The sequence below is a fragment of the Mercenaria mercenaria genome, chromosome 8, assembly GCF_021730395.1.
Source record: "Mercenaria mercenaria strain notata chromosome 8, MADL_Memer_1, whole genome shotgun sequence".
Classification (NCBI taxonomy): Eukaryota; Metazoa; Mollusca; class Bivalvia; order Venerida; family Veneridae; genus Mercenaria; species Mercenaria mercenaria.
Window position 1 is genome coordinate 59,052,994 of NC_069368.1, and position 24,430 is coordinate 59,077,423.

General features: G+C 34.8%; 1 protein-coding gene across 2 annotated transcripts; it reads left to right on the forward strand.

Annotated features, from left to right (window-relative positions):
* Positions 1–514: 514 nt before the first annotated feature.
* On the forward strand, positions 515–16,502 carry LOC123566282 (uncharacterized). 2 transcript variants are annotated; one of them, XM_053550061.1, is made up of 7 exons: positions 515–694; positions 930–1,066; positions 10,070–10,211; positions 13,172–13,302; positions 14,494–14,634; positions 15,906–16,050; positions 16,339–16,502. In XM_053550061.1, exons 1-6 carry the CDS (start codon positions 637–639, stop codon positions 16,041–16,043), a joined length of 747 nt encoding a protein of 248 aa, XP_053406036.1. In that variant the 5' UTR covers positions 515–636; the 3' UTR covers positions 16,044–16,050; positions 16,339–16,502. The 2 variants fall into 2 exon arrangements, with proteins under 2 accessions (XP_053406036.1, XP_045216166.1); XM_045360231.2 differs by lacking the exon at positions 14,494–14,634 and having other exon boundaries at positions 522–694.
* Positions 16,503–24,430: the final 7,928 nt, after the last annotated feature.

Below are 24,430 nucleotides of genomic sequence, written 5' to 3' on the forward strand. Positions count from 1 at the left end.
ATCAAATGTCATAACATTTTCAATTCTGTTTTCAAGAAAGATGTAATACCAAACATTTTGCCAAGTTTCATTGTGAAAATTCAAGATTTTAGAAAAATATAGACATTTAATTGAAGCCAATCTCTTTCAATTTACTGGGCTAAATTTATGATTATTATCAAAGTTATAGTTTGACATTATTGGCATAACGTTTACTCATCACATTGATATTTACCAAACTTAAGAAAAGGGTAGCTTGAAAAATAGAAAAGTGGCAATAAATGTTTTAGCGCATGAAAACTAAAAAAGGGACAAAATTTGGCCGGATTACATCACATGACGTTGCCATTGAGACTAGCATTTACTTATGACTTATCCAAAGAAAATATAATTTTGACATATCAATGCAGTATTCCTTAATTCACGTTATTTAGCAGTTTCATTCAGTTTTTATGATACATCAAGAAATAAGACCACTGTCCTGGGTATTTATTGAACACCCCTCGTACGATGAAACAAAATTTACTTACGTAAGCGAAATAAACAAACTTGATAACAGAGATCTATATAAGAGCTTTTGTAAGCTATAGCTGTATAGAACTCTAATGCGATTTAATTATTGAAGATAAATGTATTAAAACGTGTACAAGAAGAAAGATGGGAAGATTTTTTATTGCAGCAATTATACTAGTTGTATATGCTTCAACTACGTACGGTAAGAAATTTGTTTTAGAATATAGATCTGTGCTTTTTATCTCAATCTATCTTATTTTGCTGGATTGACAACACCGGTACTAAATAATTGGATATTTGGTCTGGAGCTACAGAATATTTAATGAGGTGGACAATACCATTAGAGTCAATGAATAAACAAATTAATAACATGGACCGTATTACCAAAGGCAGCATAAAATGATGTATATGATGTATATAAACAATTAAAACTTCAGCTTACCGTTATGTTGGATGTTACGAAGATAATAGCGAGAGAATATTGGGAAGAAATTTTTCTTCAGATGACTGCATGACTGTGGAAAAATGCGTGCAAACTTGCAGTTACGAGGGCGCCAACTTTGGTGGTGTTCAGGTAAGCTATGTTATTCCATCCCTCGTCTGGTCGCTGTTTTACGCCTGAAGAAAATAAGTTTTTTTACAATATCTTTCTGTTTGTGTTTCAGATTAGTCTATATTGTGTATAAAAAAGCATTGTTTCTTACGGCCACTTCGCTAACTTGAAGACCCATCATTTTCCTTTACGTGAATCAGCTAAATTGAGAAAATATTGCTCATATTTTACATAAAGATAGGATAGGCTTATACATACTTTAACAATCCTCTAATGCATGAATAAACAGTGATTTATAAAGTACACAATAATTTATATAGTCGTAAATATAAATATCTTCATCAAAGTAGTAAATTGATTTTGTCTTGCATTTTATATAAGTGGATATAAAGGATATTTGTTTATACAGTGTAAATTGAAATGTCTTTTACGAGTGAACACAAGATGCAATATTTTCACAGGTGGCATAGCTACATGTACAAGTGAAAATGCAAGATGTATGTTTCTTGTGTGAAACAAAAATTTAAACTTTCATGTAAAACAAAGAAAGTTTCTTTTTATTTCATGCTTTTTGTGAAATATTCAATGTTCGAATGAAATGAAACAAAAAAAGAAATCACATATTAAAACGTATGATAAAATCTGTGTACGTTTACATATTACAAAACTGAGTTAAGGAGGAAGTACTGTTCTGTTTATGTGTGTGCGCGTGTATGTGTGTGTATGTGTGTGTGTGGGGGGGGGGGGGGTTTGTAAACGCTGCCAACTGGGTAATTTCGTATGAATACACACCAACGTACTGGGGATACGCCTCGAACCGGGGAATTCCCCGGTTCATTTTAACAATACCACGTTATTCCTGACCTTCAAATTAGTCATACCTCGAAATTTGAGCTGATTCTGAGCGATAGAAATTTATTCCCCGGTACTCCGGTTCTGGTCATACACATATCTCACACACAATCAGAATTTTACAACGGTGTGTATCTTTCGCTATTTAAGCCTGTCTCACACAGAACACGGTTGGGCACACGGTTCCAATACGGTATACTCGGTTATACACGGGTTGACTGGTACGAGTATTGAGCGCCAACCGTGCCTGGGGATGATTTGGTACGATTTAGACTCGAATGTAGCACGAGTATGTATGAACAAAGCACGGATATACTCGGTCAAGCAAGGTTTGTCACGGTTGGAACACGATTTGCAAAACGATTTTCATACGATTGTTGTACGGTTCCAAGTACGGTATAGTACGGTCTGTTACGGCCTAGTACAATTAAACACGACTTTTTCTCGATTAACTGGACATTTACAGGGTTTACATACGGTCCCACCGACTTTTGTTCGAGTTATGCTCGAATTATCACACATTCGTGTATGTTTTGATATAAATTGACTCGTTTTGATGGCTTGGCTTCATAAATTTTCGAACTTTCAACAGAGAAGTTATCAAAATGGCAGATGACAGAATAAGGGAATTAGAAATCATGATAAGACTGATAGACATTGAGATTATTTTGGCCAGAAGGCGTGAGGGGGTGCAGCAGTTCCTGGAGGGCCCATCGAGCTGGCATCCGAGTCTGAATCTCTGGGTATCTCGTCAGGTGGTGCCAGCGGGTCCTGCAGCTCATCAGGGTCGACAGGGTCAACAGGTTGAAGTGGTCGGAGGGCCTTGGTGGCCCTTTTTGTATTCTCGCTGGGAGAATCTTCCATGGGGATTCTTTTGGGGACCTTCTTCTTCTTTGGAGGCATTATGTAGCAAGTACTCTGTTGTTCAAGGTGGCAGCAGGTAGTTGTGTTTTCTGTTGTGTTCGAGTGCTGTATGATCATACACGAGCTTTGTACAGACGTAGAGACCGTGTCTGGTCGTACTTGACCATGTATAATTCGTACTTGAACCGTATTGGTCGTATGGCGATCGTATGAAACCGTATTGGTCGTATGGCGATCGTATAAAACCGTGTGACCACTCGTGTGAATCGTACGGTGATCGTGTGACATTCGAGTGTTAATCCGGGTGTTGGATGTAGGACTTGGGAACGGTTTCACACGATTCAATACGATTTATATATTACGATATTGACACGGTTGAGCTCACTCGTGGAGTGGACTTCATGTGCGGTTGTATATACGGTCTCGTACGGTCTCACACGGTCTCTCACGGTCTTGTACGATCGCTAATACGATCATACACGGACATGGCACCCGTGCCAGTTTTTTATAAGTTTTAAAATTCATACGCGGCTTTCACGAATACACTCGAATGGCCCGAGTGTAACTCGGATAAGCCCACGGTTGGTTCGGTTGTATGTACGGTTTACACGGGTGGCCAACCGTATAAGCCGTGTGTTCTGTGTGAGACAGGCTTTACTGCAGTTCTCCAGTTTACCTGTATACAACTCGTAGTACATACCATGGGCGTAGGAGCGAGTTAAACTTTGGGGGGCCAAACCTTTTCGACCGGCGGTTTGTGGCGGGGGGGGGGGGGGGGGGAGTTAGCGGCAAGGTATCCTCGGTGCATTATTCGTGACGAAGACTCAAAGCCTTGTACAGGGATTAATTGGGCCATAGGCCCCTCAAACCTTTATGTTTTAGCAATCATTGATTGTTCTAATTAAGTGTTCCATTTTTTACATTCTTCTGTTGAAGCCCTGGACATACAATCAATTAGCACTGCATTTGTCTAATTGTGGTATAAAGTTGTGGAAATATCATTTCCCTTGAATGGACAATGAAAAACAAAAAAATACATAACGTTTACATGCGTAAACAGGCTTAATAGTTAGGCCTACATTGATTTTGCAGACGCTCAAACTGGAACTGTAGTGATTGCGCTCAATGATGTATTATTTTTATAAAATGTAAACAGTTCTTGGCGTGGCGCGTACAGATTTCAGCACTCACACTACGGAAAGATACATTTTTAGTCAGAATACAAGGGAAGGCCAAATGCAAATCAGAAATCAGGTTGAAAAGAATTATATGATGCTAAGTAAATGTTATATTAGATTGCAATTTATATCTCTTTTCCAAAATATTCGGGGGGCCAAACTATACTTTGGCCCCCCCCCCCCTAGCTTTGGGGGGGGGGGGGCCTGGCCCCCGCTGCCCCCCCCCCCCCCACTACGCCTATGCATACACACAAAGGTTTAAATTATTTTCACTAATTTAACATAACGCTTTCGTCATTATAATGAGTGAAAAGATTATGTTGATTAGTTCATCAATTACCAATTAAATATCTTTTTACGTTCACAAGACAGTATTATATATTTATGTTACCGCATATCCTTTCCGGCTTATTGTGTTATGCGCTTTTATTTCTAAGTTAATGACTTGAATTGACAATACTCATGTTAAACTGAGAATATTATAATACAAAGAAACACTACTCAAAATAAACATTCTATATATAATCATCGCATTTAACAAACTTTAAACTTCAGACGCGGTGCTGAAATATACTAATTCCTTTTAATTACCGTGCTGCATTTGAAAAAATAAATGTAGTATTACCTCCAATGATGTTCATATATTCAGCTCATAATGCAATTGCCTATGTAAATTCAACAGTAATTAATACAGCAAAGCCAGAGAATTTTAATACAGTTTCGTTATTTGTTAAAAAAAAGAACAACAACATTTGAATATTAACTTATTGATATTATTTACTACACATCAAAGAAATGCATATGAGGATATGACACCTGTACGTTTAAAATACTGATTAAGAACACGTGGAAATAATACCTATATCATACAGTAGCTAACTCATGCAATTATCTTAACACAGGATTTTCATGCTATTGTCGCGCTGATTTTGTTCAGCAATCGCAATGTGTTGAAATCTATGATGTAAAATTGTCCCAAAAGTAAAAAAAAGATACTAATACCTCTCAAAAACCTGCGCTGCATTTGAAACAGCATTTGTTATGTCATTACCTCCTACGATGTTTATACATGTATAAGCAGCTGTCAACTTGTTACGCAATTATCTACGTATGTTGGAGAGTAGTGAATACTACAAAGCCGAAATAGTTTAATACAGTTTTATTTTATTAAGTATTTGTCAAATTTAGAGACCACATTAATCATAACATTAGTACATTATCTGATTGATTTTATCTACTACACATCAAAGAAAATGACACAAGGATCTGACTCCAATACATTCTTAAAACTGTTTAAACACTTGGAAATTATAAAGCCTAGATCATAGCTAACTTGTGCATTTACCTTGACACGGGAATTTCATGCTATTTTTGCGCGATTTTTGTTTAGCGATCGCCAAGTCTAGAAATTCATGATAGAAAAATGTTTCAACAAAGCATAGGCCATAAAGTGTGTTGTACATGTCCGAAATAATTGTAGTTTACGACGGTTCAAATAAAATGATAATGATGCGGCTGCACGGGTTTAGGATCATTTGGCAAAAAATATAGAAACCGTGAGACATCAATTAAACACATGGGAATCACAGCAAAACAATTCTCATGCCAAACAAAAATAATAATAAATAAATAAAATAAAATTTGATGTTCACATAACGAACAGATATATCCTACAGAAAAATTGTCCCCAGATTCTGCAACCTGAAGCACACTATTTTAAAACTTATATCATGAATTTGCTTTATCTTAATAAGCGTCTTACCTTTATAAACCTTTATAAACTGTCGCTTTTAGCATTATAAAAGTTATGAAGTTGTTACACAAAAACCATTGACGTGTAAAGTTTGAAAGCTCAAAGTCTCAGTGCGTTACTGACATACCAAGGTTAATTTTTACATTGCATGTGCTTATTAACCAAAATGAGTTTTTTCTGTCACTGACATTCCTATCATTCTACAATAAGTATGAGTATGACATACAATTATATCTCCGCATGATATTTTCTTCAACTTCAGGTCCGTAGAAGTTCAATTTGATCAAAACAACGTTTTAAGAAATTTTGTTTGTTGGACGGGGTGGGAACGACATCAGTCACCTGCTTATCAGTTTTGTTCATTCAGCGATATATCACACCGTGCGTTTATTGCGGTAGCATTTTATGTGGTATTTTGGGGAAATAAAGATCGAAAGTTATTGACTGACAGTGCTGATGAAATAGAAACAATCACAGTATTCTACAAATGAGTTCCCGAGGTATTAGAAAATACAATATGTAACGCATCGTATGAATTCACAATTTATTATACATGTACTGATCGTTTGATTGAAACTTGAAAACAGAGAAATTTTATTGCGATTGAAGGATTTTATTGAATATAAAGCTTTTAAATACATAACGATATTATTCGTTGTTACATATATGGTTATTTCATACTTCACTCAGTTACTAATGTAACTGACCGACACAAAATAAGGCATTTCCCTATTCGGTGACACATACACGCAGTATTTATTGTGGGTGCAAGTATATTTATCTTTAGTTTTGACAGTGGCATACGTATGATTTACTGGTATTAATAGTATTGAGGGAAACACAAATATATAATAATCATAAAAATACTTACGATATAAATGTTTTGATTAAAACAACAATGTCATGAATTTAAAATACCTATGACTGATTTCATTTTAATCTTCCTTGGTCAGAACGATTTTTACACGAGCATTCCGTTGCTGCATGTATTTTGTTTTGAAATAGTACTGATAAACTTTGCGGTTAATTCAGCTGTTGCTTCAGTTTTCATTCTCCTACCTTTGTAATGTTTTACTTTATATACATTTTCGTGACCGAAACTCCAGATAGTTTTGTTTGCAATTAAATCATGTTCAGTTTCTAAAGGAAAAATTGTCACAAAATTGGGAAAAAGACTTCCCGAGTGTGGGATTCGAACACACGACCTTCACAAATTTGGAAAGATTAACTATGTAAAGTCAACGTTTTACTGAAGCCTGGTTTTCTAAAAAAAGATAAAATTTTAAACAAAACCTTTATATGGGAAAATAGTTTGGAAACAAAATAACTATGACTGGAAATGCTGTAAGTCTTTTTTTAATATTGATTGCTATTTTCCCGGGCGAGAAATAACGATTTTCATGCAAAAGTCAGGGACTGCGAGTCATTGCGGAGTTTGAATTAAGATTCCCCGATTTTTATTTCCTGTTTCCGCATATCGAACCTAAAATTTTACTTTGCATTTAAATAAGCGCAAAATTCTTTTTTCTAAGAAAATCAAGTTTTCGTTAACCTGTTATCAGAGAGAAAAGCGCAAATAAAAATAAATGATTTGTTTCTGTCATTCTTCCTGATTTAGAGTCATGTGTTTGCCTCAGTTCTATCTGATTCAAATTAATTACCTACTACTATTGCTATCGTCTCAAGCCTGAGTTATGAGTTGATATCCTACTCTGGGAACGTCATTTTTTGTAATGCCTTATCTTTTTGAAACTTATCATTATTAAATAGCAAACGGTACTATAGTTTAAATCATGATAATGTATACAATGTATATATAATAATACACAGATTAAATGTAGGAACACAACAACTGAAAAATATACTGAATATTACGCCGTTTGGGAGATTATCCAAATAAGTTGTCTGCGTTTTTGTTGTATGCATGATTTCGTTATTCCGAATGGTTTTTAAAGGAACCACACTTAGATGTTTGACTGTTAATTCTGTCTTTTGAACGAATAGAATTGAAGGAAAAATAAACTGTCTGCTAAGCACAGATTCAAGGGCGGATCCAGGGATTGGGGAATTTTTTCTCGCTCGCTACGCTTGCATAGGTAATTCATCATTTGTTCTGGGTGAAAATATAAATATGCATTTTTTCTCGCTCTCTATGCTCGCATAGGCAATTTGTCTTTTGCAATTTTTCTTGCTCGCTACGCTCGCACAATAAAAGTCCGACAAGTTTGCATGAACTCCTATAAAGCTTTTTATTTTACGTTAATAAGCTTTAGTAACCCCTCCCCATAAAAATCCTCAGAAATCGGGCTTAGAAATTCCATTCCGAGATACTTAAGCAAGAATAAGTCTGACGAGTCATTAAAACATGGACTATACGTAGCATGTTATTTGGGTTGATTTTATCATAAAACCTGTCCTTTTTCAATACCAAAAACAGCACCTCAGAACGCCAAGAATGCACCAGATGGATCTATTGTTTTCAAAATGTTCCGGTGGGGTGGGGTGGGGAGGGGGAGATGGGGACATGCCCACGGACCCTCCTAGTTGTTCTACTACAAATATGCACCCCTAACACCAAATGCTGTATCCGCCCTGAGATTTGTGAATGCCTAATTAATTTTTTTAGTTAAAACATAAAGAAGGAACTAAAACATACAATATTACTTATTCTTGCAAACCAGACGGGGATTTCCGGTATCTTTACCGGTGCTGGAAAAGTCCATCTTACACCCCGGTGTGGTGTAAGATGACTCTAGTGCTGTAAATGACGTATAAGAACTACATATATGTAAAAGATTTGTGTAGTAATTTATATTCTATTTAAAAAAACGGAATGAAAATTCAATATCTTGACAGTTCCTATTGGTTCCTCATAGTATGTTTCTCGATTCAAATCACGTTATTTTATCAAAAATTCATAACGTTACGCTGCAACTGGTAAAACAAAACCAGAACTGAACATTGTTGTTTGTTTTGAAACGTCATGACGTCTTTCCTGTTTACGGACGTTGGTTTCCCGCGCTTTGTTTAAATACACTGCCATAAGAAATAGTTCTAAAAAAGAAAGCTGTTCAATTGATTTTATTTTTATTATTATTTCTTGAAACCGGTATGCAAGAAAAAGATTCTACCACTGGTTATAGGTGCAGATGGAAATATCCGGCTCTCGGGTAACTGTTTAGGCGGTATCTCGGCAGAGAGCCTCGTTACCGCATAAACAGTTACCCTCGAGGCCGGATATTCCTATCTGCACCTACAACCAGTGAAAGAAGCTTATAATATCGAAGTTCAAAAGTTGCTGTAGGCAATGGAAAGTGTTTTAAGCACACAACTGATAAAACCAGATACTGTTTTGTGCTTTATTATGTCTGCATCATGAGTCTGGTTTGTTCTTCGATTGTTCTATGTCTTGTCATAAAAAGTTATTTTAATGTTAACATTTGACATAGACAATTTTTGATTGAATGTCGAATGATTGACGTGCTACATGTACCTACATACAGAATATAGAACTTTCTCTATTGTCTGACCGCTTCTGTTTTCGGGTGGTTAGAATCGCTGACTTAAAATCACCCGTAAGTACTCACTGATTAAGGGGCATGGGTTCAATCCTTGCTACCGACCAGGTCTCTTTATGTAAGAAAGATGACAGCTTGAGTACTAGTACTTGATCTTTCCAGGAACGATTGTTGGGTAAACTGCCCACCTGACATAACTGAAATAGTGTTTAAAATGGCGTAAAACCCATCAAATCAAATTAAGTCCCTCGGTTGTCTTTTCTCATATATATGATATGTAACAGGAGCTTCCGCATTGACCATTTTAATAGCTAGTTCATCGTTTCAACTTTACACAAGTACCCGGTTAGTTATACACTTGTACCTCATTTAGTCTTTACACTAACTCCCCGTTCTGTTGAAACACACAATTCCACATTTCGTCTATACACAAACACCCGGTTTGTTACACATTGACCTCAGTTGGTTTAAACACAAAATTCCCCGCTCTGAATGTGAAAAATCTTATTGCTACACAATTGGAGATAGCTTTAATCTAAAGCCTCGGATAATTTTAAGATCATAAGAATAAGAGTTGATAGAAATATAATAACTGTAGCTACAGTAATAAAGAAGTTCTCAGTTGGTAGGTTTATAGCTTACATCCCCGATTGGTTGCGTTTACATGTATGCGTGTGTGTGTGTGTGGAATATTCTTGTTTCTCTAAGCTAATGATTTAAATGTTGCAAAAAACATGAATCATTATGTATGTTTTAAAAAGATTACAACACAGTTTCATAAAGTCTAAGTCAATTACTGTACCAGTGAGTTTTCTGTTATAACTATTATTATTGCTTTATTGTTTTATTATGTTTTCAGTATGCGCACCAATGTTTCTGCGGTGCACGACTAAAAAGAGGTTACAAAAAACTTGCTGACAGTGCATGTTCTACTAACTGTGCTGGAGATTCCAGCCAAAAGTGTGGTGGAGGATGGAAGATATCCGTGTATGCAACAAACAGTAAGAGAATATATTCGTCAACTGATAGCATCTTATCGTTGTACCCATTTAAAGCTGGTTAAAATATCTAGTTAAAACGTACGAGTAAATCGAAAGTGAATGTCACATTGTACAAGCAAGCAAAAAGATGCACACAAACTTAATATTAAACGCTATACAGATCATTTATTTTATTTCAATTAAATATTTATAATACGTAGTTTGATTAAATTCATCGAAATGATAAATTTTGTATATCTGTAGTACAGTATGCAAAGTATGAAAAACAAAAAAAAACTATAAAGTACTATAAAGAAACTGTACTAAGATGATCTGTAACGTCTTTTATATTTCTAGTTTCTTGCACAGGTCTATATTTGTTACCAAGGAAGATTATTGTTATGATTAAGTCATTTAACTTATCATTAATGAACTGGCAAAACAGGTCCCATATACCACTCCGTGAGAACTACGTTCCAACGTAAGTCATGGCTCAACGAAATCATGTGACAACATCTCAACGGCGGCTGGTTACGGTATGGCTCAGTATGACACGGCTGATAAAGTTTTCAGATATAATAATTATTTTGATTACATTTACTTGTGTCTTTGCTTGAACATGTATTCAGATTCTAAAAGTAATCGCATAAATTGATTAAAATATTCAGATTTTAAAAACATTCGTCTGTTAATCAGTAAAAAGAAGTATTTTGCTATTTTCCAGAATAATATATATATATATATATATATATATATATATATTACACGTTTTCAAAAACAATAGTTATAGACAGTCAATGATCAATTAAATGCAATGCCAGTTTTAATCTTAGAAATATATTTATGCAACTGCTTTATCAAAAAACACACAATGTTTATTTTATATCATGTTCCTCACTCTAACCGATGATGTGACAATCTCTAAACGAAGACACAGGCAAGAGGTACTGACACTCATCGAAGTCTTGGGGCTAAACACATTCCTTATATTCGAGTAAAATATACCAGCAAGTCTAAATGTGACTAAAAGTTCAGATTTTGTTTAAAGTGTGTAGTAATTCGTCTTGATCTCGTTTTTCCATTAAACGGTTTCCCCAAAATATCTTAGTCAAAATGAAAGCAACATGTACGGGGTGGCACAGAGTTGACATATACTATTGCGTTTTCACATCTTTATTATAAATAAGTCTTTAAAAAGATCCCTTTGAAGCACAGAACGCAACGAAGCAACATAAAGTGAGCAAGTAATTGTAGGTTATTAACTTTGTATCGAGAAATATGCACGATTTCTGCAGCAGAAATTTTGCGCGACTTTAGGAAGAACAAAATGCATATTTCTCGATGCAAATCTGATAATCTTTTTATAGCATACACATACTACACGTGTAATCATTATATCAATGATATAAAATTGTTCTTTAGCCTGAGTAGAACTGAAAATATCGTCGTTAAAGAACTCACAAAACATGACGACATCCATAAAACTGACGTCACAATTTGACGTCACGCACCCGATATGAAACTGGAACGTTAATATTGAAAAATATTTCTTGCACACCGAACTGGCGTTTCCGTTGATTTTACCCATGCCGGCAAATCCCATCTGGCACCCCCATACCAGATGACTCTCGTGCTGTTAATGACAACTAGCGCTTCATGCATTGATTATATATTGTTTATGTGAACTAAGAAAATATCAGGTACCTTGATAGTTTCTCTCCGCGGTAGTTTTTTTTCGGATGGGTCGATATTTACCCCCAACACCGTGCAAATTGGTTGTTCCTAATTTCCCCGTACATCCGTTTTCGAGAACTATCGGTTTTGTTCGGAAAATAGCGGAAACCTACATCTATAACAGCATATTACTTCAAAAACACGTAAAAATCCGCTCATTAAGAAATCTGCCGTTTGATAATTTGATATATCTATATTTATTGATTTGTTAAAAATATTAGATTAGTATTGTGTCAACATTTATATACTTTCATGTATAATAATATATAAAAATATAAACAACCGTGAAATATATTACTAATAGACTTCAGTTTCCGTACATTTTGTTCCCGAATATCGATAACACTGAAAACAGTTTCCGTAGCATTTCTTGAGAAGCCTTTAACCTATACCCTTCAAACTTTCAAATTGCTAGTTATTGTACTTTACTGAAATACATGGTAGGAGTATGGACATTTTGAAAAATGTTCAAAATAGCATAAAACTGAAACAGAACTGGTGACCTAATATTTTTTTTTCATTTTTCAATACATCAAAACATGATCTTGTAATACAGAACGATTTAATCAAAATCTATTATTGTAAAAAAAATCACGAAACTGCCGGGAGTGCCTTTAACTCTTTAAGAAGATCTTTGTAAAGGATATCTATTGAACACACACAATCTGTTCATAAGAAGTAAGGAAAAATGTAAAACTATACGGGATTTCAGTAAAATAATACGATCTAATAATTATTGAATTTTAAAAAAGAGAGGTATAAACAGATGTAGTACAATGGCGAAAAGATCACGAATAAGACCTTGCAACATTTATGTAGCTTACATAAGTTTATTTGTAACTAGTTTGTTTTATCTTTTAAATTGCCACAAATAGCTAATATAGCTTTCACATATTAAACTCACCTTTTCAGTTATGAAAACGTAGAATCAATGCTTTATTACACATAATAAATAAATGAACAAGGTCGTACGGAGCGACACAGTAACAATCGTCGTTGAGATGTTTTCACATGTTATCGTTGAGACTTGACACGTTGGAACGTACTTCTCCCTGAGTGTATACGGATAATTAAAATCTGAAACGCTTTGTTCGTACTAATCAAAAATATATAAGGAAATTACTTAAAGCAAGGATCAATACAGAACTGGTTTGATAAAGATAAGTTAATATTTATATATGCATTAAAAAGTAAGTAATACTATGCTTATTTCAAAACACGCAAACCTTGAATAATTAAAATTTCAGACTATCTTGGTTGTTTTGTTGATAACCCTGGCAGAATTCTTGAAGGTCCAAGCACCAATAGTAGCCAAATGACGACTAAGACCTGTCTCAAGTTCTGCAAGAAAGCTGGAAAAAGATTTGCTTTAACACAGGTTAAAAAGAAACTGTCTCTTGTTGTTTCACTGTAACTTTAAAACTTTAGTTTTTAGTTGAAAATTAGTAAGTTAAAGAATTTGTGTAAATATTCCTAGTAAGCGTGAATAATGGTTGAATCTCACACACATAAAGTAAGACTATCTTTAAAAATTGTCACAACCGACATTCATTGTTAAAAAGTCTTTAAACAGTTAACAAGTGAATATCAAACTGAAATCGTTTACATATTTACGAAATAATTTATAGCAAACCCGTGTTTTAACAGTATTTATACATGATGGCCGGTTATACGTCGGGCGTAATAATCTATGAGGAAGCAGCCCGAGTGAAATTATTTCGAATGACGTATATCCACCCAAGTGTATAAATAGTGTTCAAAAACGGTTTTGCTACTTTTTTTCGATTGTAATATATCTTTTTTTAAATTTATAGTAAAACTTTGATTTAGTATGATAGAACTGTTTCTTCGCGCATGCATGGCGCCAAATATTAGGTCGTCACGCTCCTTTGTTTATACATACCAGGACCGGAAATGGTCATACACCATGCGGAAGAGTTCAATTCGGCGAAAATGATGGCGAATTATTCTGCTTATGAGTGAGTGAGTGAGTGAGTGAGTGAGTTGGGTTTTACGGCGAATCGACACAAAATGGTCATATATCGCCGAGAAGAAGCCACATTGAAAACGCCAATGGCAAAGCATACCTTAAATAACCCATGTAAAAATGTAAGGCATATCTAAAATCACCCATGTAAAAATGTAAAGCACATTATGTAAAAATGTAAAGCATATCTAAAATCATTTATGTAAAAATGTATATACGTATGTGTTAAAATATCAGCTGCAAACATAATAATATTGCAAAAGCTGTGAATAAAAATATGAAATGTCAGATTTTTTGATAAATTCTTATCTGCTTTAAAAACGATAAAATATTTCCGACTGAAACTTTTTCAAATAACTCTTTCAAAGACTGAACGTCATAGTATGTACTGCTAAGTCCACACAGTCGATTAAAATATGTTTAATAGTTAGCGGTGTTTGACATGGTACACATTCGGGTTGATCTTCTTTATTAAAAAGATAATAATGAGTCAAACGGGTATGACCTATTCGACAACGTGAAAGAACAACTTCCTCCCTGCGAACAGATCTGTTCCTTTAGTTTATACATAATTTATTTTAGGTCGATTGTGAAGGAAGTTCTACAACTTATATTAATCACTCTCGACACCTCATTCCTGATGGAATCCATCACCACGAGGGCATGAGAGAAGAGGCCAGTTTCTGCCCTTTTAATGCTGAGCGCCAAGCAAGGGAGCCACTGGTACCATTTTTCACGTCTTTGGTATGACGCGGCCGGGAATCGAACCCATGACCTCCCGCACACGAAGCGGACGCTCTACCACTAGGCTATCGAGGCGGTCAATCTGTTCCTTTGGTGCCATTCCCCTAGAGTAGGTTTAATATCATGAAGTTTATTGAATGAAGCATCGTTCCATGACGTATGCCATTTAGATAAAACGTATTTGTTTACATTGGGCCTAAAATCGATATGTGGTAATTTCAAATTAGATTGGGATAATGAAAGGGATTTCTTTGCTGCAGTATCAGCATCCTCGTTTCCATGAATACCAACATGACTGGGAATCCAACAAAATATGATAGACTTTTTTAAAGATAGTTCATGAACCCTGAGAAGAATATTTGGAATGAAAGGATTTTCCATATTTCGGTTATGAATTGACTGTAAAACAGAAAGCGAGTCGGAAAAGATAATAAATTTTTCTTCACTATAAAATTTAGGGCTAACTCAAAAGCTTTTGCCTCGGTTGAAAATATTGTTGCATTATTTGGCTAACGTAATTTTGATTGATTCATCTTTTGAACCGTCTGCGTAAATTGCAAAATAGTCCTTGTAAGTTGACTTGATTTCATGATATTTGGACTTGAAAATTTCAGGGTTTGTTTCAGACTTTCTAAAGGCAGTTTTCATATCAAAAAGAACTGTAGGGGAATTATGGGTCTATGGTGGTGTATCTGGAATTAAATTTTCTTTAATACCATCGAATTCAAAGTCAGTTTCATTCATAAAAGATATTATGCGAAATCCAAACGGTTTGATTTGTTTTGGTTTTTTTCTCATATGAATCGAAGTACTTGGGTTTAAAAATGATTTTATGAGCTGGATTAGATTTGTTTGCAGCCACTCTCAAAACATATTGCAATGAAAGTTTTTCTCGGCGTGTGTAAAGAGAGGGTTAACCAACTCAGTATGAGTGTAAATTAATCAAGAGAGTTGTGCAATATGACATTTCGTTTAAAACATTCTATTAAGTAACATATTTGATCAAATTTGAAAGCGCTATTTCTAGATGCATACATAGCATTAAATATCACGTCGACGTGACGTTAACATAATATCTTTGTGATGATATAAGCATGCTGGTGATATTAGAATTACATACTTAAAACAGACGTATATAATTTCATAAATGAGCAAAAAAACAGTGTGACAGAAAGGCGTACGTCCGGTAAGAAAACACACACACACATACTCAAAATATAAAAAAATTTTTTATTTAATTCTGTTTTCAGTACTCCAGATACTGTTTTTGTGGAAATAAAGTAAGCGAATACAAACAGAAAGCTGACAGTGAGTGTAATTTTACCTGTGCCGGTGCAAAAAGTGAAAAATGTGGAGGTGCTTGGAGGGGGTCATTGTATGTTGTATAATAAAACAGTAAGTGTACTAAAGAACAATTTCAGAAAGAGTAAAACCATTTATTGGACATATGTTCGTGAATTGATAGGAATTTTTGTACTTTAAAACTGCTGTATGTATACGTTAATATATAGTGTGCAACCTCTCGAATCATTCAGATTCCTTATTTGTAAAGTTATGAACAATCACCAGGGTATATAAAAGTATATGATTCATTACATCGTAGAAATGACTTTCTCATGTAATGCTTTACATTTCAATATCACCAAGCAATTTTAAGACTGTTGTGCTATTCTATTTTTTCAGACCAAGAAGAAGCTGGTACCAGAACATATGTGCCTTAAGCTATTAAACTGTATTCTGTCATTTGAAAAAAGAACGCTTAAAACATAATCTATGAAAATAATTGAATGAATCCTATGTTGTGATTTCTATAAATTCTTATCATCATAATACATCGTTGAAGCGTACTGTACATCTTTGTCATCTTTGTATTTGATGTGTTCTGTTTGTTTTACCGTACCTAGTCTCTATATTGTCATTTTGTTTTATTTGTGAAAGAAAGAAATTTAATTTTACTTATATAGTAGTGAGAATTTATACGAACTAAATCACCGCACAATATCCCAGACCAGTTACGGCAAAGCGCCTATCAGCACAAACGAATACGCACATGCCACAGCAAGTCCACTAACACAATACAGTAGTTTCGATGAGCCCGAATTGTACCACACATTCGTACTAGTTCAACATTTGCATATATATATATACACACTCAAATCTCTGTTTTCATGTCTCATAAATCAGTAGTGACATTTTAGACTTTTTAACTGACTGGGACCAGAGAGAAGATTTCCTCCCACTGAAAGTTAACAGGATCTCGAGGATACATTGAATATGAGCCGTGCCATGGGAAAACCAACATAGTGGGTTTGCGACCAGCATGGATCCAGACCAGCCTGCGCATCCGCGCAGTCTGGTCAGGATCCATGCTGTTCGCTAACGGTTTCTCTTATTGCAGTAGGCTTTAAAAGCGAACAGCATGGAGCCTGACCAGACTGCGCGGATGCGCAGGCTGGTCTGGATCCATGCTGGTCGCAAACCCACTATGTTGGTTTTCCCATGGCACGGCTCAATTATATAGAGATAGTTTGCATTAAGGGATATAATTAAATTCAGAATAGTTGATTCTCCCATACGCGGGATCCGCTAGGACACAAGTATTATATAGTAGAGAGAATTTATTATTATTATTATATCAGATTTGTTGAGCGCCCTTTTCATATGTAATATACGTTCAAAGGCGCTTTACAATTAAACATGTGACACATCGCAGATATGTAGAAAAATAACAAAACATATGCAATCACAAAACTGAAACTGAACAATTTGATTAAACGCCTTTTTATAAATGAAATATTCAATGGCGTTGTACATAATAATAAAAAATAATAGTTATTACAACAATATCATAAATGAACAATGATAATATATATATATATATATATATAGTGTGTGTGTGTGTGTATGTGCATGTTTGTGTGTGTGTGTCTGCGCGTGCGTGTGCGTGTTCGTGTGTTTTCTCGTTCCTTGTATGACATACACGTGTCCATTTGTCAATATTTATTCTTCATTATAGCAAAATTGCTATTTTATTTTATTGCAATTTGATATAAGCTAATAGTATTCTGTTGAGATGTGAAATGCTTAAAGGAGCATACCCATTCGTTTTAACCCCTACCATGCTAAATTTCTAAAAAGGACCGGTCTATCAATCAATTTGGGCAGTACCATTTATTATTCAAGGAGGTGTACACTGTAAATTTACTGACTGAATAGCGAATAGTGCAGACCCTGATTAGCCGCCTGATCTTGGTCTGCACTGGTCGCAAAGGCAGAATCACTTGCCGTGAGCAGATTAAAGGTTAAAATTATTCAACTTTTAATCCTCCGTGTGTAAAATGTATGTAGACGTATATTAAAAAAAAACAAAAGAAGGCTATTAAACTATAGTCTAACTTGTACTGTATGAGATACCCGAACTATAATAAAAGATAAAACGTAAGGGTAAATTTCCCGGAAGCACAGAGCACCAAAAACACTGCCATAGAGCCATGTATCGTAAAGTAGACCCACAAAAAAAGAAGCTGTAATGGAAAAATATTGTAGACGGGTTGCTTCAAAAATCCAACAACAAGTACATTATAAATACAAGCAAAATACAGAAAATAGGGTTGGGTGGTAACACTGAAAATTATGATAAATAAGACATTGTTTATACATATAAGGGTTTGTGTCTTAATTAATCATGAAACCGAAATGCCGAAAATAGCTATAAAAACACGACTAATCAAATAATATATTGTAACGGTATCAAAGAGGTTTTCACTTAAATCTTGTATTCTCATAATCTTATCAAAAACATGAAATGTAAGTGTAGATGTTTTTTTTTTCAAAAACGTTTCAATAATTATTCAGTTGTAGTATCTACATGCAGAAAATGTTTTTAAGTCATAATCACTGATAACAACTGTCCGTTGCGTTGTTAAACATTTCTTCAACGTTAAATTATTTATTAAACTGATTTTCATAACCTCTTTGTCTACTGGCAGCAAAAAAAGTGAATATGTTTAATAAATGTTTAAGAAAAGGCAAACTGCAGTATAAAGACCTTTTGGGGCTAGATTGCACCAATCCAATTTCAAATTCAAATTTAAGTTATTTCCTATTATATGTACAGAACGTTTGCAATATTTCCAAAAGCCGAAGTATACACCTATCAAAGATATTCCCTCTGATCAAAAGATGAGTCTAGTAGTCTATACAGAACATTAAACGGAAATATAAAAAAGAATGTAATGCATATCATGGTCTGACCCTAATGGCTGGGAAATTACATAGTGTAGGGGAATAGCAGCTGACTTCTTACCCGCAGATCACGGGTTCCTGTACGGATGAGAAGGGAAGTCTAGAAAGTGGTCATCCATAGTTAAAGTTAGTTCATAGCATAAATTAATTACCAGCAGAAATTTCATTCTGTACAAAACTACACTTATTTCAATTAAGGCTGATAACTGTAACGATTGAAAGAATAATCCGTGCTGCATAATGTAATATGTATAACCATGCTTTCAAAAAAGCTTTAAATTGCCACATAATTAGTAGTTTTGCCTAAATATAGGCACATTTATTTAGGATCGGCCCCTGCATTTCAGTATCATACATGTTCATTATGTAAAGACAGTCCATGGTCCAAACCTGTCCCCTTTGTTGAGCGACATTTAGAGGCAAAATGCCCAGTGACACCTACTATTCAAAAGAGAAAATTGAAAAGTCAAGCATTCAGCCAGACACTTGTAAAATATTCCAAATTTCACATAAACATTATATTGCTTGATTTTAACACAAATTTTATAATTGTAAACATAACCTTTTTATCCAATCAGCTTACGTCTTATTGACTCTTTCGGGTTTCCTACACTTTTTTCAACCAATCCAAAGCCGGCCCACAATAACAATGTCTGACCATGTAGCACTTGACCTCCTAAATTGTTTATACTTGTTAATTCTCTTGAAAATGAAAACGCTTTTCAATCTTTTTATTAGTCCGCAGACAACTTATACCTAAATTTAATATCACGATAACAGTGTTTCAAAACTACCGGTATAGCAATTCCTAATAAGATGCCTCATGTGTCTTCAACTGACCGATTTTTCACAAACGAAGGGAAACAAATCTATTATAATTAATTTGCCCCTAACTGCTGTATGTTTAACCTATATTTTTACTACTACTGCTACTACTACTACTACTACTACAACTGCTGCTGCTGCTGCTGCTGCTACTACTACTACTACTGCTACCACTACTATTGCCATAAGTACTACCACTGCTAATACTACTACTGCTACTGGTGCTGCTGCTAATACTTCTACTACTACTGTTGTTACTGCTACTACTACTACTACTATTACTGCTGCTACTTCTTCTGCTACTACTAGTGCTGCTGCTGCTGCCGCTGCTGGTAACACTGCTGCTACTGCTGCTAGTACTACTTCTGCTGCTACTACTACTACTACTAATAATAATAATAATAATAATAGTAATAATGCTGCTGCTGCTGCAACTGCTACTGCTACTGCTGCTTCTACTATTGCGGCTACTGCAACTACTACTACTGCAGCTCCTGCTACTACTACTACTACAACTACTACTACCACTGCCGCTGTTTCTGCTGCTGCTACTGCTACTTCTGCTGCTCCTACTACTATTACTAATTCTCCATCTACTACTACTACTACTACTACTGCTGCTGCTGCTGATGCTTCTTCTTCTTCTACTGCTTCTTCTGCTAATACTACTACTGCTGCTGCTGCTTAAACGGTTTAGAAAGTGTCTATGACCTACATATCACATGTTAACGCCCTGGGTAGGAACCGAATTGCATCTGTTATGATATATAAGCACAAGATGTTTTCTACCTGATATTAATATTTTGGGTACAGCGTTAACACTTCTTGCATCAGAAATTGACCCGTTGTACTCTGCGCATTGTCATTTTTAAACAGAAATACCCGTTTGGCACAAACTGAAACGCTGTTATAATTGTCAATATTTTCATGCGTATTTATTTTATGCGTGCCTATTAATGTTTACAATACCAAACTAATTCTACTTTTAAGAAATGTTTCACATCAAAATGAAATTGTAGCTTTGTGAAGAAGTAATTTTTAGTGCGAAAACTGTCTTTATCCACACTGAAAGAATGGACTTAGCGTATTCTGCCTAAAAAGACTTTTTATTCTTTTTCAAAAAAAAGAGTGCCTCTCCCATTTTTATTCACATGAAAATAGTAGAGAGTGCTTTATATTTCAGTATTGAATATGCGATTCGTAGTCAACTATAAGAAAACTTTACATTACTCATTTCCGTTCTTTAGCGAGTTTTCTTTTTGTTTTACGGCATAATTCTCTCCCAATATATTGGTTTGTGTGTAAAACCCAGTAGTTTATGAAACTGTATGATATAGAGTTTTTTGTTGCAGTGTAGGACTGAAATATCTTTCACGAGTGAACACCAGATGTAATATTTCAAACGAGTGACGATGTTATATACGGTGCTCATCAATGTGTGTGCGTGAAATTAGCCAGAATTTAGCCAGAGCAGCCAGAGTTCAGCCAGAGTTTAGCCAGAGTAGTAGCCAGAGAAGTCAAAACTGTGGTTACTCTGGCTAACCAGAGTAGCCAGAATTTAGCCAGAGTTCAGCCAGAAAAGTCAGAACTCTGGTTACTCTGGCTGGCCAGAGTTTAGCCAGAATTCAGCCAGAGTAGCCAGAACCCTGGATACTCTGGCTGGCCAGAGTAGCCAGAGTTCTGCAAGAGTAGCCAGAGCTCTGGTTGCTCTGGCTGGCCAGAGTAGGCAGAGTTTCTAGATTTTTAACATGTTCTGGCTACTCTGGTCAGCCAAAGTAGCCAAAGTAGCCCGAGTCACCAGGATATCATTTGCTCTCGTTACTCTGGCTGTTTCTAACAGAGTAGCCAGAGTTCAGCCAGAGTAGCCAGATACTAGGATTTTAACATGTTCTGGCTACTCTGGTCAGCCAGAGTAACCAGGTCCCGTGTTCGAAAAACATTTTCACTCTTAGCTGAGTTTGATTATGAAACTTAATATGTCATTTTCATCTAAATAGCATATTTAAAACTGAATTTCAAGTTAATAACTATTTTCAAGTGGTCAGCCAGAGTAGCCAGAGTAACCAGGTCCCGTGTTCGCAAAACATTTTCAGTCTTAGCTGAATTTGATTTTGAATCTGTTATTTCTTTCTAAATAGCATGTTTAAAACTGAATTTCAAGTTAATAACTATTTTCAATTGGCTATTTATAGTAGCTAGAGTAGCCAGAACTCTGGTTACTCTGTCTGGCCAGATTAGGCAGAGTTCAGCCAGAGTAGCAAGGCTTTATTAGGATTTTAACATGTTCTGGCTACTCAAACCAAAGCACCGTAACATCAATGCTTATACCTCTTAAATGGCAGACACTAGAACATAGAAGAATACATGCATCCCGAATAATGTTGTACAAATAACCATTAATCAAATCATTCAGTTTCAGTTTTAATATTGCATATGCCATGTTTTTGTGATTTTCCTACATATCTGCGATATGTCACATGTTTAATTGTTAAGCGCCCTTGAACGTATATTTTATATTAAATGGGCGCTCAACAAATCTGGTATAATAATAATAATAATCTCATATGCTAAGTTTTTTTCTACAAATTCAAGGCAAACACTGAAGTTAAATAAATACATAACCAGAAGCCTTCAAATGAATATTCTTTATTTTTACACGCAAAGTTACTTGAAATTAACTGCAATTGTTTATGATATCAATATAAACAAGATGACCCATATGGTCCTGCATATGGTCCTGAATCGCTCACCTGGACCTTGTGGGTTATGACATGGTAAAAATTCACAATTTGTAATTGTTTACTCTAAATTCTGGGCATTCTGGAAATTTTAAACTTATTTTGTATAAGATTAGAAGTATATTGATAATCCACAGAGAGAGAGAGACTAATATTGCCCTGGGGGTAGTGATTCAATCACGTTTGAAAGAACTCCATTATAAATTTTGCTAAATATGCAAAATATTTTAGTTCTTACCCTTGTGGCTCTGAAAAAGATTTTTGCTATGTAAGTATATCATGTTTTTTCTATATAAAACTTAAGTAGGAACCATTTTGACTCTAGGGTATTGAACAACTTTTAAAAAGTCCCACTTGCCAATGCTACATGTAAAATATTTTAACTCTTGTCATTGCAATTCTTTTGAGAAGATTTTAAAAGATTTTCTTATATGACTTTGCAAGCTCATTAGCACAAGCGGGGGCTATTTTGACATCAGGGGACATTATTTACTCAATTCTAAGAGAGGCATTCACTAGGCCATGCTACATACAAAATATCTATAGTCTGGGCCTAAAGGAAATTAGAATATTTTTATAGGATTTAATATATTACTCTATGTGAAACTTAAAGCCCCAAGGCAGATCCATTACGACCCCAGAGTCCATGATTTGAACAATTTTGAAAGAGATGTACTAACCAATGCTTCTTGCAAAATATCTAAGTTAACCGGTCTACATCTGTAAACAAAGGTTTTTATTTTCAACATATATATAAAATGAATAATTAAGATAAAATGTTCTTCTTTAAGACAGAACTAAAAAAGTTTTAAAGTCACAATACACATGAGAACAGTATTATCAAAATATGAATAAATGTAAAACGATAACTTATTTTTACTGACAGGATTCTAGAAACATTTTCTGAAAAACAAAATGAGATTAAAATGCATGGTTCATAGTAAAAATGAAAAAAAAATTATATTGTGTTTTTCTAAATTTATTGTGCCTTAAACATGTAAGCTTTCTTATCAAACCTGAATCTGGGCCAATCTTATCAATTTTGAAGCAATGGCAAGCTGTTTTTCAATCAGTCATTTGACCACATTTGTTTATTATAAACCAGACAGGAACAGTATTCGTAAACGACCTAAGTATCATCCAATAACAACTACTGACCAGATAAATTTGTAGCCACTTAAGTCCTGAAAACCATTCTTCAAGGTATCATTTAACAACATGACCTAGTAATTGACTAATTCAACTTGTCCTAGATATCATCTTAATGTGACAACGTTTATAGCAGACTGAAGCCACAAGGTAGCTGCTAGAGTGATGAGGAACCCGAATTTAATGTATTATTTGATCATGTGAACATACTTTATGTCAGGTGCCTGTACTGTGAAGTCCAAATTGAATATGACATAGATATTTTTACCAATATAGCATGTTAATACAGCTTCGTAAAAGTTTTGTTGAAGATTTACTAGGTATGCCAATGTTTCAAGAGGTTATACAAATATATCAAGAAAACAATATACCCAAGTGGCAATTGCAAACAAATAATAACAAAACATGGCAACGGTATAATAATGAAATATGGAAATCTTTCGAAAGTTATAAAATATCAAGCTATACATGCATGTTACAAACAGCATTATATTAAAGCAACTGAATGTACTACAAGTTTTGTACATGCTTTCTATTTGGAGAACTCATTTATACGTGTATGGTAAGTCAATTCCTGAAAGCAAATAGTTAACCTTAACACCGTTGTTCATGTATTGAGTGGTACAAAAACTATTTTATCAACAAGAGCTGTCAGATGACAGCGCGCTCAACTATTCGAAGAATTTATTAAAGAATGGGGTCAAAATATTACTACAGATTTTCAGGCAAAAGAAAAAATGAATTAGACAAGCTATGCTCCGGTATTTGTTGATTTCGATAAGTCTTGCACTAATAGCAAATTGTGACCATGATGGTAA